General features: G+C 34.3%; 1 protein-coding gene across 1 annotated transcript; it reads right to left on the reverse strand.

The window, feature by feature from the left end:
• Positions 1-648: 648 nt before the first annotated feature.
• Positions 649-1402, reverse strand: LOC125207968 (basic leucine zipper 43-like). The gene has a single exon (XM_048107494.1). The coding sequence runs from the start codon at positions 1321-1323 to the stop codon at positions 787-789; it is 537 nt and encodes a 178-aa protein (XP_047963451.1). The 5' UTR covers positions 1324-1402; the 3' UTR covers positions 649-786.
• Positions 1403-18838: the final 17436 nt, after the last annotated feature.

Here is an 18838-nt window from a genome sequence, read left to right on the forward strand (position 1 = left end):
TCGAATTAGAGTACATTTTCATCGTTAGTACTGTTTGAAGAGAAGCAATCGTAGCAAAGCTGATATAATTAAGCATGATTTCCTTGTGCCATTGAAAATTGATGGTGAGATTGTTACAATTACAAACAGTGTGTCCCCTAGATGCCGAACTGAATATGACTTAGAGGAACTGAAGTGGTCCCTAAACGCCACACCAAACATGTTTTTAGCCAAAACTAAATTTGAAAAACAGCAAAGGTTTCTGTTTGGTTGATGTCAATTAATGGCAATCATTTTGGTAATTGGTAGCATAGTTTGTCTGAGGAAACTACTGTTTTCCAACTTGAAATGCTGCATGACACTCTAGGGGCATTCATCTTCGTTTTGCTTTTTTTATTGTATTTAATTTTGCTGTATTTAGGAATTGTGTGTTTAAGTATTTCAAATTATGATGGAGCAGCTGTATGTTCAGATTCTTGTATGCAAATCTTGCTTGTTAGTGCCTGCATGTGTCAATAGACTAGACGATTACTAAATGGTCGCAGTTCAGAAATTTTTGGGGCCCGTGTCATGGATGAATCTATTCCCAGGACTTAAATAAACTTAGCCTTTTGACACTATCATTGGATTTATTTAGAGTTTATTGCAGCATACTGTTAACTCATATGGATAATAACAGGATTGTGATTCATATAGATCGAGACAACACCAATTGGCTAAAGGCATCAAGATAAGACAAAAATCATAGCATCTATCTCAGTAACAAATCAGGAAACTGAGGAAGAAATATGAGTACATAATTCATGCTTAGGCCAAGTCACTGCTAGGATCATCGTCAAGCTCTCTTAAGTAAGGATAAGGACTGCTCAGCTGCATGTCGGTAAGCATTTGACGAAGCTCTGAAGCTTCTTCCTTGAGTTGAACATTTTCTTGGAGTACTTGGTCATGACGTTCTGATACATGGTTCAGCTTGTCTACGAGCTGGTGATTCTCGTTACGGAGCCAGACTACTTGTGACCAAAGCTCATCCAAGTGTTTCTGCTTGCGCATGCGTGATCGCCTTGCAGATTCTCTGTTTGAAATCATTCTTCTTTGCTTCCTCTCGTTTATTATGCTTAGTTGTTGCTCATCTGCTTCATCAGATGTCGAGTTACTGCTGAAACAAGTTGACTGTGGATTCAGTTCTTGAACTTGGGGTGCGGTATTGAGCTGGTATAAAGGGTTGGGGAACCTGCTAAACTGATAAGCTGGTGGGTAGTTACTAGTTAAGGCAAAATTGGGAGGATATTGTGTTGAGTTGGAAGGAAATAACAAATGGAGCTCAGCAATCTCATTGGGCTGCATTGCTCTAATCGAACTGGGCAGATTTTCTGAAATGAGTTTGTGGAATTAGTTTATGGGAGATCTTAGAAAGAAGTATTGCTGGTAGTTGAAGGCGAAGGAAACTAGTGGGAAGGGGTGGATTTATAGAAAGCCAAAAAGGTGATTTGGCCCCATTGTAAGAAAATAGAGTACAGTAGAATTCCTCAAAAAATGAAAATGCAGGATTGACACCAAACTATGTTTGGCCTTATGTGCTCTCATATATTAATCTATGTAACAGGATGTATTAGTCTATGCACTGTCCATGTACAATCTGTACATGGCTGTATGTTGCATGATGCATGAAGTCATACATAGGGAATCAGCAATCTATACAAGTTGAATTAAAATTTAGATCAGAATTGGATAATCTCATGAAAAAAAAAATGCTCACATGTGGGGTACTTTATAATTGGGGTTATAATAATTGATTTGGGGAATGTTAAGGAAGGAATAGCCCATAAGAAATGGTTAGTGAAGTCAACTTAGAAAAGTTGTACTTGTCAGCCAAAGTTAGAAATTTCTACTAAACATTGGTCTGTAGCCAGCAATGTTCAAGAACACGAATGAATAGGAGGAGACTGGGGCAGCAATCCCTTTTCCAAAAGTGGAAAACTTGCATAAAAGAAATTAGTGACTCAGCAACCACTTTTCTGGAACCATATTTAATAAATGAAGATACGATATACTCTTTACATTGATCAAATTTCAATATCAGATGAAAAACCTTTCCTGAGGCAGGAAGCATATGCTACTCTGGTGGAAATGAATGTTTTAGACGCAAAAAATTGACTACATGATATCATGCTTCTTATTTTGAGTGCCATCTGGAAAACTGGTGAGGTTTAAAACTGGATAAGTATGTACGGAGTATATTTTTGAAAAAGAACTATGATATTGGCTAACTATAAAGCTGTATAAGCACAAATAATGTGAATATCTATTGGCTAGATTGTACTGAATCTTTAATCCATTTAAGTTTAACGTAGAACTTCTTTCGCTATTCTAGTTGAATTAGTGAACAGGGCAGTCCATTTACCAATATGGCTTGAACAGCTATGGTGCAAACTTTTACACTATGTTGTATTACTCCCGAACACCTGATGTATGTATAGAAATATGAGTGTTGACATTATCTGTTTCACTAAATAAGACCAGGCGATAAAGAACTTGAGGTGTCTTCATGTATTCTCAAGTCGAACTTGTGGAATCCTCATTTAAAAGTTTTAGTATTTTCACTATTCTGCCAGCTTAAGTGTTTCCATTTATTGTTTAAACATTAGGCCGATGTTTGCAAGTTGATGATTAGTCTAGAAGATTTATGCTGTACCACGATAACATGGGAAGTCCATTAATTAATGTTTTTGTAGCCATGATGAACTTCTCACTGAGTCTAATCTAATGTTGCAAGTGTTCAGTGTTCATGGAGTAAGTTCCATTTAGTGCTGATTTGTGAATCTCCCTGACCGAGATAACTTTTACAGGATATGAGGTTCAATTTTAACCACACAACCAATACTTTTTATGCAGTTTGGAAAATCATATACGGTGTGTGGTGGGATGGGACAATGGGTGGGTGATTTATGTATGGATGTACTTTAAAATGTATTCTTCCACTAGAAAAAGGAAATGTGTAATGCCTCAAGTAGAAGAATTCTTATAGAGTTAATTGCTTTCTTGATATTGGGTTGAGTGGCCTCAGTAGTCAACAATCCCATTAGATGAAATTTGACTCCTCTTTCATTTCTTGTCTCTATTGCTCCCCTGTTTTATTTGTTTCCTCTTCCCATATTTCATTTCATTTTCAATGAGAGTCATTTCCCCATATTGGCCATACAGAGGCCTAAGATGATTAATGTGGTTGAATACGTACATCAGCCCCACCATTTTTTTTGTGTACTGTACTATACTGTACTTGTGTTTGATATCTTTTCAAAATGCCATTTTCCTCGATAGACAGTCCACCAGAATTACCATAACCATGATGTCCATTTTGCTACCTTGTATATTTGATCCTAGTTAATTTCTTCTTGATCACCTTTTTTTTCAGTTTGCTGCATGTTTTATTGTACATAAGTATATACACTAAATTATTTACATCTCTTTTTAGAACAGGGCGTGTTTTCATAGATTTGGTCTGCGTAAGTCTATAGATTTATATTGGACGAAGAGATAATGCTGCTTTTGGGATGCCTCTAAACATTAAAGGAATCTCCTCCACAATTTCGTCAATCTTTGCCAAGGTTTTTATTTTTTTTGACCAAGTGACAAAGTGTGGTTTCTTGGTGGACTAATGTATAGACTCCAATAGGATGCCTGTCATTTCATTTGTTTTATGTTCATCGCCTTAGTCCAGCTTTAGGTGTCCTAACAATGGTTTTATTCGAACCGTTGAGAATTTGAGTGGAATTAAACTGCATACCCAGTAAATAATCTAACAGAGTACATGGTTTACGCCACTTGATTATGTATCGGTTTTATTTTGTAGGTTGAGGAATGTCAAGCAGCTTATCACTTATATGAGCAAACAGTAGTTGGAAAATGGTCCAACACTGAACAAGTTCCTTTTGATGCAGGTAAATACACCAGACCAAATATTAGTATGATAAAAGTGAGGTGAATTTAATAGTGAGGACGCCACTATAAGTAATTCCATTTCTAGTTATATATCAGGATTTCCACAGAGAATTTCTGGTAACTTAGTCAAACACATTTGCCAATAAAATATTAAAGATTTGGAGACGTAAGATATCCTTTTCTTGTTCCTATCTTTCTCACACACACTCTAGAGAGAGGGAGAGGTTACTAATAATAAAGGGAGGGAAAAGAAAAAGATGGGGTTGGCTGATGTGAAAGAAATGATTAAATACCGATTACCCACTTGAGGCACAATACCCCGTCAGCATATCTTATCTATCTTTCAAAAAATATGCTTGTATCCCATCATTTTTACCAGTGTAACCTCAATTTCATCTCACTTTGCGAAAAAAACAGAAAAACATTAGCTGTAAGAGTTAAATTAGGGACAGTGCCCTAAACCAACGGTCGGGGTATTCCACGGAGGGGTGCTGGATGTAACACCTGACTTTGTCCCTTTTTAGAGTCAAATACACATATTTTTATTTCTAAATGTGAATAGAGTTTAGGAAAGTGCAGGTGCACGATGATCTTCCCCGTCTGGGCCCTAGGTTACAAGCCCGCGTGGGGGTGTTGGGCACACCAACTCCCACCCCACAAGTGCATGGCTCCACCCACTTTAACCACATGTGTCGACCACACGTCGCTGCTTTTTGTTACATAAAAATCGAAGTAGGGATTAGAGACTGGATGCATAAAATAATGAAATATACATATTAAAATGGTGGAGAATTGTAGTATATGATGGTGATTGGACATGGAAATTTAGGAGAGAAATGAGGAGATCTTTGTGATTATTTGATAGGGCCAGAGGCGTTTGTTCAGGTGCTCTAGTCCATGATATCATATGCAATGCAAGCCATTTGTGCACCCCACTCAAGTGACCTAAGCTAAAGTTTTTCTTTCAGGTATTCAAACCATTTCATTTCTTTACAACAATCATGCCTTCATCCCAATCAGTTTTTGTCTCAACTCGTAGCTGCCCTTTGCCTTATTTTATTTTTACCCTCTCTCTCTCTCTCTCTCCTAATTTTGCGGAGAATGAAAGTTTTGAACAAATAATACTAACATATCATGCTATGGCCTATGGTGTCAGTCATTCACCATATATATGACTCGTGTATATTAGTATATGGTATTTTCCTGTGTCTAGAGTATTCTAACATTACTATAGATTAATAGTAGTTAATACTACTATTATTTAGGTAAATTAATAGTTAGATATTCGTTCTATTTGCTTCCATCTCATAGTGTGTGTCATAGTACTAGTAGGAAATACCAATCCTGTATTATGTTGATCAACTTATCTCTAATTCTTCATAAGCTTTTATTTTATTAGTAACTTATCAGAGTTTGAATGAGATAATAGCTATTTAAATCATGGAGTTTGGTTAAATTCAAGTCATTCTTATAAAATTTGAACAAAATATTATTGTTAAATCATAAAGTTTCTATTTTTTCTCAATTGTCTTATTCGTGTAGAAAGGTCATTTTTTGGTGATGTTCAAAGTGGTGCTGTTCATTAATATACGTATTTTTTACATCAATAAAGATACGCACTTGAATGAGACAATTCAGAAAAATTAAAATTTCTTGATTGATTTAAATGCCTTGTGCCTATTTGAATTGTGAACTTGTCAAACTATGGCTAAACTGTGCGCACGTTTCTTTTATTAACCTTTTGGTGTTGTAAACTAAATGGAAAATAAAAATTGTTAATCCAAATGACAGAATGAAAATTATCGTAACAGGCCACACGGTTGAATATGAAATGTTAAATTTGATAAGAAATATCAGTGGACATGTTTCGAATTTGACTTGAAAGTCGAAAGCCTTGGAAGCTATAGCTATGTTGGGGCGGCAGCGGCACCAACAAAATCCCATTTTCATATAACGCAGGCCTATGGCTGATTTCTTGTACAAATATGTGATGGTATAAAACTTCTAAAATATTTCTTAAAATATGAGTCAACTTTGCCAACGAAGACGTGTCATATATTGTTGCTGATCAGAGTCTTACAAACATATTAATATTTAAATCATATCTTGTCATTTCTTAGTTTCTTTTTCTAATTATATGTTAGAAAAAAAAGTAAGAAAGGCATGCATGAGTTTCCTATAATTCATTATTCATGTTTCATGCGAGAATTCGCTTGGCCATGTGATATTTTATCTACATGCCAAATCAAGTTTGTTAGTTTGGTTTCGAGACCTAGCTTATAAGTAACTAAGTTGATGCACCACAATACTCTTTTTATGCTACGGAGAGTTCTTATGTTTTACTATTTCCCTTGTGTATATATGTAATCACTTTAATTTGTTTTTTTTTTATAAGTTTGTTGGTTGGGTTTACATAAACATAATTTAATAATATCTTTGGTGTGGTTCAAATAAAAAGAAATACGTGTGTATCATATTCAACGTCAATTAATAAGAAACTCTAGATGCATCATTCTTTTGTTTGAGGTGTACTACTACTATTATGTCGGTTCAGTCACAATTGCATTAGACACAAATAATTGCCGGTTTGTGTTGCAGATTTATGTTAAGATGAGATTTATAGATCTCTCATATCAAGACGAGATTCATATTTGTTCCATTTCTTATAGTACTGACGTCGTGATGTTTATTAGAATAGGAAAATAAAATGTGTGCACTCGAATTTCTGTATAAATACTAATCAAGAATCGATTAGCATTCACCCTTCGACGATTATATATACACTGAAATTGACGCATGGAATCTATTTTCTTTTCCATGCTGTCTTTATCTTCTATTAGTGGCATCACCATATGGATAATAATACACTACACATATATACTACTCGTATCATTAAATAAAAAACTAAACTACAAAGTGGTAATAAAATGTTAAGATTTAATTTCAATTTATATTGAGATCAGCAGATCCAAATCGAAGAGCAAATTTTATACCAAAAAGAGTTGTTAGATTAGGCAACAAACCAATTAATCTGTTAAATGCTAAAACAAAACAACAATGATATGCAAGAAATAAAGTTTTTCGACAATAAAATAAAACTAAAGCGAATACTGATACAAGCAAAACAACAATTTCATTAAAGACGTGATACAAATAGATCTATAAGTGAAAGCACACGACTGTCGACACCTGCATGTGTCGACATCTGTAACGATGATACGTTCTCAATTGAATACTTTTAGCACATCTTCACATAGCCCACCCTATTTCTCCTCATATTAAAAGCAATTAAGAGGATTAGCTCCCACTTTTGAACCCTAGTAAAGTCAGTATAAAATAAAATATGTTTTTTATACAAATATTATAATACAAGAACTTTTTTGCCAAATTGGTGCAATAATGAGGTATCATATATATGTATATATAGGTGGGGTTATTGCATTTTGCATTATGAGTATCATTTTGGACCCATTGATACAAATTGCTATAGGTTTCTTACTCCACTAACGATGTGGATAGAAAAAGGTGTTTAGTTATAAATAGCATATGGCAACTGCTATTCTTCACTAATCTTGGTGTTAACAAAACATTTTGCCGATGATGTTTTTTTTTCTCCTTTCCCACTTTTTATTACTAAGAGGTGTTGTTACAGTATAAATAAAATGGCACTGTTTCACCTAACACGTGTCGCCATGAGCATGTATGTTTGTCGAGTATCAGTGCATCTTAACATGGAATCTGGAACTGTTGTAGGCATTATTTTCTTTTTTAGTCTGAAATGATTCTTGATCTCACTTCTCAAATGGTTGTATTACTTCTTCTAATTAAAAATAAATAAAAATATATATCATGGCTTTAAATTTGGCCCCTTAAAAAGTGAAGACAGGACTTTGGGTGATTGTCTTGCCTTAGATTTGGAATGTTAACAAGTAGTCTAGTTATATACTCACTCTGTCCCATTAAAAATAAAACGTTTTCTTTTTTGGATTATTCCACTAAAATGAAACGTTTCCTAAAATGGAAATAATTTTATATCTACTTTTTCATATCTCTTACTTTACTCTCTATTCATTAACTCATGAAATAACATTAAAGAATACATACACATATACTCGATGAGTTTGCTCGAGAGTGTAAAAAAAGTAGTTCCTCTTTATCATAAAAGATTACACACTTATGAGGGGTAGGATAGGACGAATTTTTAAAAGATATTATTAGTATATTAAGAGAGAGAAAAAAATATTTAAAATATATTAATGGAAAGATAAAAAGTAATTGAAATAATAATAAAGAGGGGTGCAATATAGTAGGATATATTGATGATGATTTACTTATTTTCAAAAATGATAACATTAGATCTTTGTTGGAATTGATTGAAAGGATTATGAACACCTTTAATAGAATGAAAAGAGAATACAGTAAAATATTACTCCTACTTGATACAAATTGGTACCTTTATTTTTCTTGTTTCCTCGTTTCTTTTTTTTTTATTTGATTGATAAAGGAACAGAATTTTAAAGGTTACCTAAGGTTATAACGGGTTAATAAAGTCGATGATACAAGTTGGAATGGTAATTAATAAGATGAGGTTGTGAAATTAAATCTCAGGTTGTAGGATGTTAAAATTTGTATAGGGTTGTGAAACCAAGGTGATATGCACCCTTTGATGTAGACAAAATTTATATTATGATGCCTATCTAGTCTATGTATATTTTCACGCTTTGTCGTACATTATTTCAATCCTATAATTTTCTTGACATGATAAGAATAAAATCATTTTATGCTAAACAAGATCATTAAAATTATCTTTGGGAATAGACATAGTCGATTGGTTGATGAATGCTTTTCGTTTTCAATTTCTTAATCTATTCCTTCCGTACCTAAAATTTAAATTCATTCCATTTCATCATTCTATTCAGGGATGTCAATCGGGTCAGTTCACTGAGTTTCAGGCTACCACTACATGAATTGCGAGTGAATCAGGTGCGATTGTAATATTCAACCTTAATCCTAATGGTTCGAGTTTCGAGTTGTGACCGATAAAATTAACACGTGATATAAAAAAAATATTTATAAGATGTAAAACATTTAATTATAGTATAATTTTGAAACATATGCTTAAAGTCAAACATAATTAAATAGTGAATTTGAAAATTTTAATTTATTCTTCTTTTATTATATTAATAAAAATTTAACATATATATGTAATACTAAAATTAATATAATTTTTTTATAGTTATTTATAATATAAAAATCATTAATAAAGTATTGAATTAGCTATCAAACAGATGGAATAATAAACAATAGTTGCATCTTGGTCCAATCATGGGTCAACCCTACTCGTGGTGCGGACTAATTTTATTGTCAGCTCGAAATTTTCAGTCTCAACCCTCTAGATTTATCAGGCTATTCGGACCAACCCACGTATTGAAAGTTGTACTGACATCCCCATTTTTATTCATCGAATAATATAGGAGTATTTATTAACTATTACCATTATTATTAATAAAATGAAATAATTTTTCTAATTAATAATATATCAATCACTTTTATTATAATCTGCACCGCAATTCATTAGACATTTTGGGATGAAATGATTTAGATTGATAGAGAAAATATGGTAAGTTAAATCATGTTCCATTATCATTAAACTACCCATTTTTCATCGGCCTATTATTCTGTGTAATTTTTTTTTTTAAACTCCTAAAATGAACAATCACGTGAAACCAGGTATGATGCCCACAATTACCGTCACTCTTAACACAAAATCGAAGGTAATATTGAAGGCAAATTTTTTTTTTTTAAAAAAGAAACATCTACAGACTACGTACTGAAAAAAAAAAAAAACTTATTAGCTATTTTATTGTCTTACATGTATTACATATAGTTTAATCAATTTTTGGGACCCTTCTTAAGGATTATTTTATTAAGATATCAAAGGAAGTGAATTTATGATGGATTTTGTAGAACCCACCAAACTCATTAAAAATCACACAAACTAAAATAAAACCTTGATTACTAATCAATCGTCAATCGTCAATTATACAAATCACTTTATTGAGGTACAAAAATAATGATAAAACTAAAATTAAAAAAATATCGAACTCCACTACTAATGTGAAGCCAAATATTGGAGCCATCTCCATCAACAAAAAAAATTAAAACACTCGTGCTTCCTATCCTATAAAATCACTTTACACAACATATTGATGTAATTGGATTATTTCTTTAATTTAAAAAAAACAGTTTTACTTTAAGTGGTTTACTTTACTAGCTTAATTTGAAAACGAGCGAGATTAAGTCAAAACATAATCACATATTTGAGGCAATATATCTTGAGCCCCCACCTCTTAAAATTATATTAGTGCTAATAAAAAAGCTGGTTGAAAAAAGCTGAACACATTCTAATAATCATGGTTTTCTAGAGGGATTATCATATTGCTTTATGTGATTGGGGCACTTCTACACTAACCATTTCAATTACTTACAATTTACTTTCTTCAGACAGAATTTAGTTTATACTCCTATTCCTATTATTTATTTGTCTTCACGTGTTACATCTTTTTTTCTCATTTAACATATCTATTCTAGTTTTCATTTTCTAATTTTCTTTCCATTTTTTAGGGGAAGGGGAAAGAAGTGTAAAAAATTAGAACTAAGCTACTCCAAAACTGTTTCGTTTTGGGATTGATTAAAGCTTATTCGAGTTTGTTTGGAGAAGTTCGCAACTAAACGAACCAAGCTCGAGCTTAACAGTATTTGGCTTTAATTGAAATATAAATCATAACTAGATACGCCTTATATTTCTATAAGATAGTAAGAACCATATTATATTTATGGATAGGTTTAATTGTTATAAGAAATGGATATATTTAACTTGTTTTAAAGAAAATAATTATTGTAGTATCTATATAAACTTGTTTGTTGCAATTAATTTGAAGGCCTTCAAGAATTGGGCTTGAGTAGACCTTTTTATTAATAAATAGTACTACTTAGCATACTTATATATGGCCCAATAGCTATGACATATATAGCCCATCTTATGTTATTTAGTTAACTAACTGACAAATCACTATTTTTTTACCATAACCAAAACTTAGACCAACAAATAAAATATGTGATGAGAGTATAAATTGAACTTACATCATTAATCAAAATTCAGAAAGTCCCAAACAAACCCAATTTCATTTGCAAATTTGTCACTTTCTGTTGGTCTTCATATGAATGAATTGTCTCAAATTTTACACAGTTGGTCTCAAATTGTCTCAAAAATCATTCTGCAGTTTGGGAAGGTTGGGAAGGACTTGATTATAGATATCCATTTTCTGCATTTCAGGCATTTGCAATCTGCCTCAGCAGCTTTGACACTAAATTGGCTTCTGAATAGATGAGATTTTTGCCCTAACTGAAGCCAACTTCCTACAACTGTAAGATAGCTCTGATCTCTTTTATTTGGTATCATAATTTGATCCCAAGAAGATTTCATTTGTGATTTCTCGTTCCTACAACTACGGTTCCAACACAAAAATCAAGAAGTTTGATTAAATTTTAGTTTGTCTGCAACTTCAAAAATCAATTAGAAAAAGAACAAACTTTGGATTTATTAACAATTATGTTATGATGAAACTCTTTTGCTGAAAATATGTTAGATGTGATCACTATGTGTTAGAAATGGAGATCGATTGCGTGTTGTGATCGGAGAAGAGAGAGTGATGATTCAAGGGTTTGAGAAAGGAGATTTCTTATTGAATTGCGAGAGAGAAAAATGAGCTACAAGAGGATGTCTAACTACTAACCGAAAATCAACAAACTTATTTATACACATTTCAAATCTAACGGTAACTAATGATCAACGGTCGAGATTTAATCTCACGGATCAGAGGTTGATCCAACGGCTCCTGAAGCTCATCATCAAGAGATGATTTCCGATTCCTTTCTCCTTTATGTTTGCAGCTTAAGCCATCAATATATTCACAAACTCCACCTTGATGGTTTAGCTGCCATGTGAGTCAATGCTATGAAGCTTTATCAACCTCATACAAAACTCAAGCTTGCCCCTTGGTATAGGCTTTGTCAACATGTCTGCTGGATTCTCAGCAGTGTCGACTTTGAAGACTTTTACTTCCCCTGCTTCAGCCTTCTCTCGGATGAAGTGTAGACGCACATCTAAGTGCTTACTCCGCTCATGGTAAACTTGATGCTTGGCTAGACATAAGGCACTGTTATTGTCACAGCCAATGCTCACAGATTCTTAAACTATCCCAAAATCCTTCAATATGCCCTTGAGCCAAGAGCTTTCTTTTACTGCCGATGTCAGTGACATGAACTCAGCCTCAGTAGTGGATAGAGCAACCACTCCTTGAAGACTACTCTTCCAACAAATCAACGAGCCATAGAGAGTAAACAAGTATCCTGATTGTGACCTTCTGGTATCTAGATTTCCAGCAAAGTCAGAATCACTCCAACCCTTCAATGGATCACCCTCATGCTCTCCATTTCCATCAAACAGAATGCCCACATTTGTAGCTCCCCGCATGTATCTCACAAGCCATTTAAGTGCAGACCAATGCTCCTTTCCATAGCTAGTCATGTACCTGCTAGTTACTGATATGGCATGTGCAATGTTAGGCCGAGTGCTTATCATTGCATACATTATGCTCCCAATTATGTTTGCATAAGGCATGTATAGCATTTCTATCTTCTCAGCTTCATTCTTTGGTCTCTGCTCTGCAGTAAGCTTGTAGTGTTGGCCCATAGGGACAAAAACTTCTTTCACATTTTTCATCTTGAATTTCTTGAGCAACTTGGCTACATAATCAGATTGCTCCAGTCATATCTGCCTCCTTTCCTTGTTCCTCACTATGGACATGCCAAGAATTCTTCTAGCTGGACCCAAATCTTTCATTTCAAAAGCAGCTCTGAGATCATCTTTCACCTTTTGAATCTCCTTCAAATCAGCCCCTGCTAGCAACATATCATCTACATACAAGAGTAGATAAGCCACAGCAGCTCCACCTACACTCTTTATGTAGACACATTCATCATAACAAGATCTCAGAAAACCACTCTTGATCATGTGAGTATTGAACTTCATATGCCACTGACGGCTAGCCTGCTTCAAGCCATAGATACTCTTCTTTAGCAAGCAAACTTTGCCTTCATCCCCAGGTCTTATGAAGCCCTTTGGTTGAGCCATATAAATGGTTTCCTTTAGGTCACCATGCAAGAATGTTGTCTTAACATCTAATTGCTCTAGCTCCCAATCTTTTCTAGCCACAATTGCCAATAAAATTCAGATGGAAGTGTACTTCACTACAGGAGAAAAAAATCTCTTCATAGTCAATGCCATGCCCCTGTGTGAAACCCCTTGCCACTAGCCTGGCTTTATATCTAACCTTATCCCCATCAGCAGCCTCTATCTTCTTCTTGAAGATCCACTTACAACTTACAACTCTTCTACCATTTGGCCTCTCCACCAGAACCCAAGTACATCATTTTTAAGCAGTGAGTCTATCTTATCTATCATGGCTTGCATCCACTTCTCCCAATCTTTGATTTCAACTGCCTCCTCATAGCTGCTAGGTTCTAAATACTCAATTTCCTCAGCCACCATGAAACAATAGAATAGATACTCAGCATCAGAATATCTGGAAGAAGGCCTCACATTTCTCTTAGCCCTCTCCCTGGCTAATTTCCAGCTACCTTGAGCTGTTGGGCTTGATTGTTGTGGTGGTGGTTGTTGTGGAGAATGTGGAGCATCAGTATCCTCAGTTTCTTGTTCTGTCTGAGATCCGTGATGCTCCACCTCAAGCTTAGAGATAATCACCTTCTCAATGTCAATCCTTGTTTCAGTATCTGCCCTCTTCATGAAAGGCATCTCATGCTCCCAGAAGATAACATCTCTGCTGACAATAATTTTCTCTTTTCCAGGCTCAATGCACCAGAGTCTATATCCTTTTACACCTGGTTGATACCCCATCATGATACACTTAACTGCCCTTGCTTCTAGTTTCCCTTGCTTGATGTGTGCAAAGGCCTTGCAGCCAAACGCTCTTAAGTTCTCATAACTGCCATTCCTTCCAAACCATCTATTGTCTGGTATATCCCCATTTAAACTAGATGATGGACACTTATTCATCAATGTCACGGCAGTAGATGCTGCTTCTGCCCAGAATCTTTTTACCCAATCCTACAGCCAACAGCATACACCTTGTTCTCTCTAGGATAGTGCGGTTTGCTCTCTCTGCCACACCATTCTGTTGTGGATTTAAGGGGACAGTGCGGTGCCTCTTGATCCCTCTAGACTTGCAAAAAACATCAAAACTCTTTTGACAGATGCTCTAGAGTCTATTGTCTGTTCTCAAACAATCCAAACTTGTGCCTTTTTCTGCCTCCACCTCAATGCACCATTCTCCGAATTTATTGAAGGCCTCTGACTTCTCCTTGAGTATGTAGAGCCATATACTCCTGGAGAAATCATCAATGATGCTCATGTAGTATCTTCCACCTCCAATGGACTTTTCTTGAGCAGGGCCCCATAAGTCACTATGTGCATAATCAAGTCGCTTTGATGATGTGTGTATGGCCTTCGGGTAACTCAATTTCTTGGCCTTCCCTAACACACATTCTTCACATTTCACTGAATCATCATCAGCTTCATCACAGAGCACAAGACCTTTCTTAATCAGTTCTTTCACAGTTCCAATGGCTGGATGTCCAAGCCTAGAATACCACACCCTCAAACTTTTTGTAACAAGAGCACAATCCACCACTGAGTTAGCTTTCAACACAGTTGCAGTCATGTAGTACAAGCTACCTTTCCTTCTTGCTTTCATTAACAACTTTCCTGACTTGCTAACTAGACCTGCCCAAGATTTACCGAACCGGCGGTTAAAACCGAAACCGTAACCGCCGGTTACGGTTTTGAACAGAAACCGTGAGAATTTTCTCGAACCGAAACCGTTGATTTTTGAACCATGGTTCGGTTCAGGTTCAAAAATTTTCGAACCGAAACCGTGCGGGAACCGCGAAAAACCGTGAAATCAAGCCGGAACCACAAAAAACCGGTGGTTCGGAACCGTGAAACACCCTCACGGTTCGGTTCCGGTTCAACAATTTCTAAAACCGGAACCGGCGGTTTCGAACTGTAACCGCCGGTTCCTGAACCGTGGGCACCTCTATTGCTAACTGTCATCACCCCATCCTCAGACACAAACTTGCACCCCTTTCCCTCAAGAGAATCAAGTGATATTAAATTTCTTTTAACTTCTGGGATATATCTCACAGACTTGAGCAAGATGCTGCATCCATCCTCAACTCTTAACCTGATGGAGCCAACACCGTTTACTGAACATATTTGATTATTCCCTAACATGACTGATCCAGTAACCTCTTTCAAGTCTTCAAACCAAGAGAGATTGTAGCGCATATGGAAATTGCAGCCAGAGTCTATGATCTAAGATCCATCCTCATTCTTATCCATAACATTCAAGGCCATTGGAGCCTCATCTTCCTCAACCTCCTCGGTTGAATTCATTGTTTTTCCACCACTTTCTTGTTGTTTTCTCTTCCAAGCATAACAATCTTTCTTCAAGTGCCCTGGTTTCTTGCACCAGTGGCAAGAACGAGTTTCCTTTTGATCATTTGAAACATTCTTGGAAGGCTCATTGAACTTCTTGAACGACTTCTTTCCCTTGAACTTCTTTACAATATTCAAGCTCTCAGACATTGAACTACCTGACCTAGCCTCCATATTCTGCAGCTCCTTAGATCTTAAGGCAGCCTGCACCTCAAGGAATGTCACGGTTTTCTCTCGGCCATACAAGATCGCATCGCGAAGTTGGTCATAACTTGATGGGAGGGGGCATTCAATAACAGAATTGCCTTATCCTCATCACCAATCGACACATCAATATTGTCAAGATCATCGGCGGTTTTACTAAAATCCTCCAACTGTTCTAACATCTCCTTTCCTTCCAAGAACTTATATGAATACAATCGCTGCTTCATAATCAATCTATTTGCTAGCGATTTAGTAAGATAGAGATCTTCCAGTTTAGCCATTATACCTGCATCGGTCGTCTCTTTCGCCACTTCTCGCATGACTTTATCCCCAAGGCTGAGAACACTCGTGCTGAACGCCTTTGCCTCATTCTTTGCGCGTAGTTGAATACTCTTTTCACTAGCATCTGTTGTCTCGGTTTCCTTTCCCTTAGTCGTCAAAGCGGAAGCCAGACCTTATTGAGTAAGCATCGCACGGATCTTCATCTTCCACAGTGCGAAATCGTTCTTCCCCGTATATTTCTCCGCCTCAAATCTTGATGTCGTCGTCGTCGCAGATTTGTCTCCTCAAGAATTCCTTTTATCTTTCAAAACGATCGATTTCCCACCGGACGACGCCAATTGTTAGAAATGGAGATCGATTGCATGTTGTGATCGGAGAAGAGAGAGTAATGATTCAAGGGTTTGAGAAAGGGGATTTCTTATTGAATTGCGAGAGAGAAAAATGATCTACAAGAGGATGTCTAAGTGTCTAACTACTAACCGAAAATCAACAAACTTATTTATACACATTTCAAATCTAACGGTAACTAATGATCAACGATCGAGATTTAATCTCACGGATCAGAGGTTGATCCAACGGCTCCTGAAGCTCATCATCAAGAGATGATTTTCGATTCCTTTCTCCTTTATGTTTGCAGCTTAATCCATCAATATATTCACACTATGAAATCATACATGGACATATGTCACTATCATTGAGTTAAATGATGTCGACTATTCATAAAAATATGTGTTGTTTGGTTGAAAAATATTAACAATGTATTACGTGTAGACAATCAATTTTTTTTTCTCCTATGGGATGATTATGAACAAATCCAAATTCATGATTTTTTTTAGAGAACTTTAATGTTGTTGAACGAACCAGAATTTGACCAAACTTCTATGATTTTTCCGTTAATTTTGTCTTTTCATAATTAGATTGATATAATTTGATTTAAAGAGATATAAATTCGTTTTTATATTTATTTTTATTCTATATAGTTTTTAGTGAACACATCTTTTAGTAGAATATTAGTTATTATTGATCTAGTAGGACATCACATCAAATATTAATTGCAATTAAGACACAAAACATTTGAGTAACATTGGGGGAAATTATGTTACAGAAATGTCTCTACTGAAAAAAAAAATTAGGTGTCAATTATTGAAGGAACATATAACATTCATGAATATGGGATAAGAAAGTGATTGCCCATCAATATTTATGCAGTCTACCTATTATAGACAAGTGCCAGAGGTCCAAGGAAAATATTTATAACTAGAATAATACAATTAATTCAAAACAATTTTTTTTATATAAGTCTAATTTCGTTGATTTCCTTTAAAATTAGATTTTTTGGATTCGATTTGCATTGATTTTTATAGTTGAAAAACTGTTTTAATTATATTTAAAAGTTAGTATTAAAATAAAAAAAAATTCTATTCAACTATTAGTTTATTTAAATATTTTATCCTAATATGCATAGTAATTTAAAATATTTATTTCTGATTTTGGGATTCTTTTGGGAAATTTTCAAATATCTTCGATTTTTAAGTCCGGTTAAGATTTAATCATAAATTTTGGAACTTTTGGCTAATATTTTGATTTTTTAATGAATAATTTTATGTCGTGATATTATGTGTCAACCATGGTTAAATTAGAGTGTTAAGATTACTAAAAACATAAGATTTTATCAATTTCATACTCTTCGAGTGGCAAACAAGAGAAGGATGTGATAAAATAAAATCATATACACTTCACTGTTAACAATGATAAGTTCCATAAATTAATATTTATACATAATTGAAAAGAGTAAATTAAGACTAATGTCTTGTCGATTGCATTCAATTAAGACATGCACTATTAAAAGATATAGTATCATTTTGGACAAAATGATAAAATAAAATAAAGTTCATACCACGAAGAAATTTTGGGTTTATAGAGGAGCATTATTAAGATGTTGGTGGGACTAGCGAATTAGTAACACTAGTATCAACCCTAGTGCATTGCACGACCCATTAAATTTTATTCACATAAAATTAAAAGGCCAATTAAATAAATAAAATGATAAAAGATAAAATTATACAAGATTTATAAATTACAAATAAAATTATATAAATTTTGTAAAAATAAATAATATTTATAAAATAAAAAATAAATAGAGACAAACATAAAAATTAAATAAATAATATCATTAACAATGTTAAAAGACTTTATTGATCATGTAATTGAAACACAGACAATAACTGACTCGTGTTCAATCTATTATCAATCCAACCTCCCATAAAGGTGAACTTAACAATATAAAAGAATATTTTTCAAATAATGAACACATTTGAAGTCTTTAGATAATATTAACCCTTGAAAGACAACATAAGCAACATACATCTTTAAGAATCTTATTATTCTACCCTTGCAACAACATAAAATTTTGGTCTTTTGGTTTTAAGATGATTTCCCCAATGGTTCTTTATGCCAAAAAAAATGCATCCCATAAGAACAAAGAACTTATGCATGGCATCGTCAGTACTATGCAAAACAATATACATAAATTATATTAACACAATTTTAGATAAATCAACAAAAACAAAATGTTGGAAAACAAAAGGGAAAAAAAACAATGAATCAACACTTACTGTGAATCAACAATTTTAATCTATATAAGTTGAGAATTGTCATGTGTAATAATCTTTTCAGAGTCAACAATTGCTCGAATAATATCTATAAAAAATAGAAGCACACAACAATGTTAAAAAATAAATAATGATATTATAATTTAGAGATATTTAAAAAGTGCCAAACAGTGCATCCTTTAAGACAATGTTAATACACAAATAATAATAACAATAATAAATATTAATACAATTGCAACAGTAG

This window comes from Salvia hispanica, chromosome 2 (genome assembly GCF_023119035.1).
Source record: "Salvia hispanica cultivar TCC Black 2014 chromosome 2, UniMelb_Shisp_WGS_1.0, whole genome shotgun sequence".
NCBI classification, from domain to species: Eukaryota; Viridiplantae; Streptophyta; class Magnoliopsida; order Lamiales; family Lamiaceae; genus Salvia; species Salvia hispanica.

Coding starts and splice junctions, on each gene's coding strand:
- LOC125207968 (XM_048107494.1), bottom strand. CDS start 1,323: ATGCAGCCCAATGAGATTGCTGAGCTCCATTTGTTATTTCCTTCCAAC.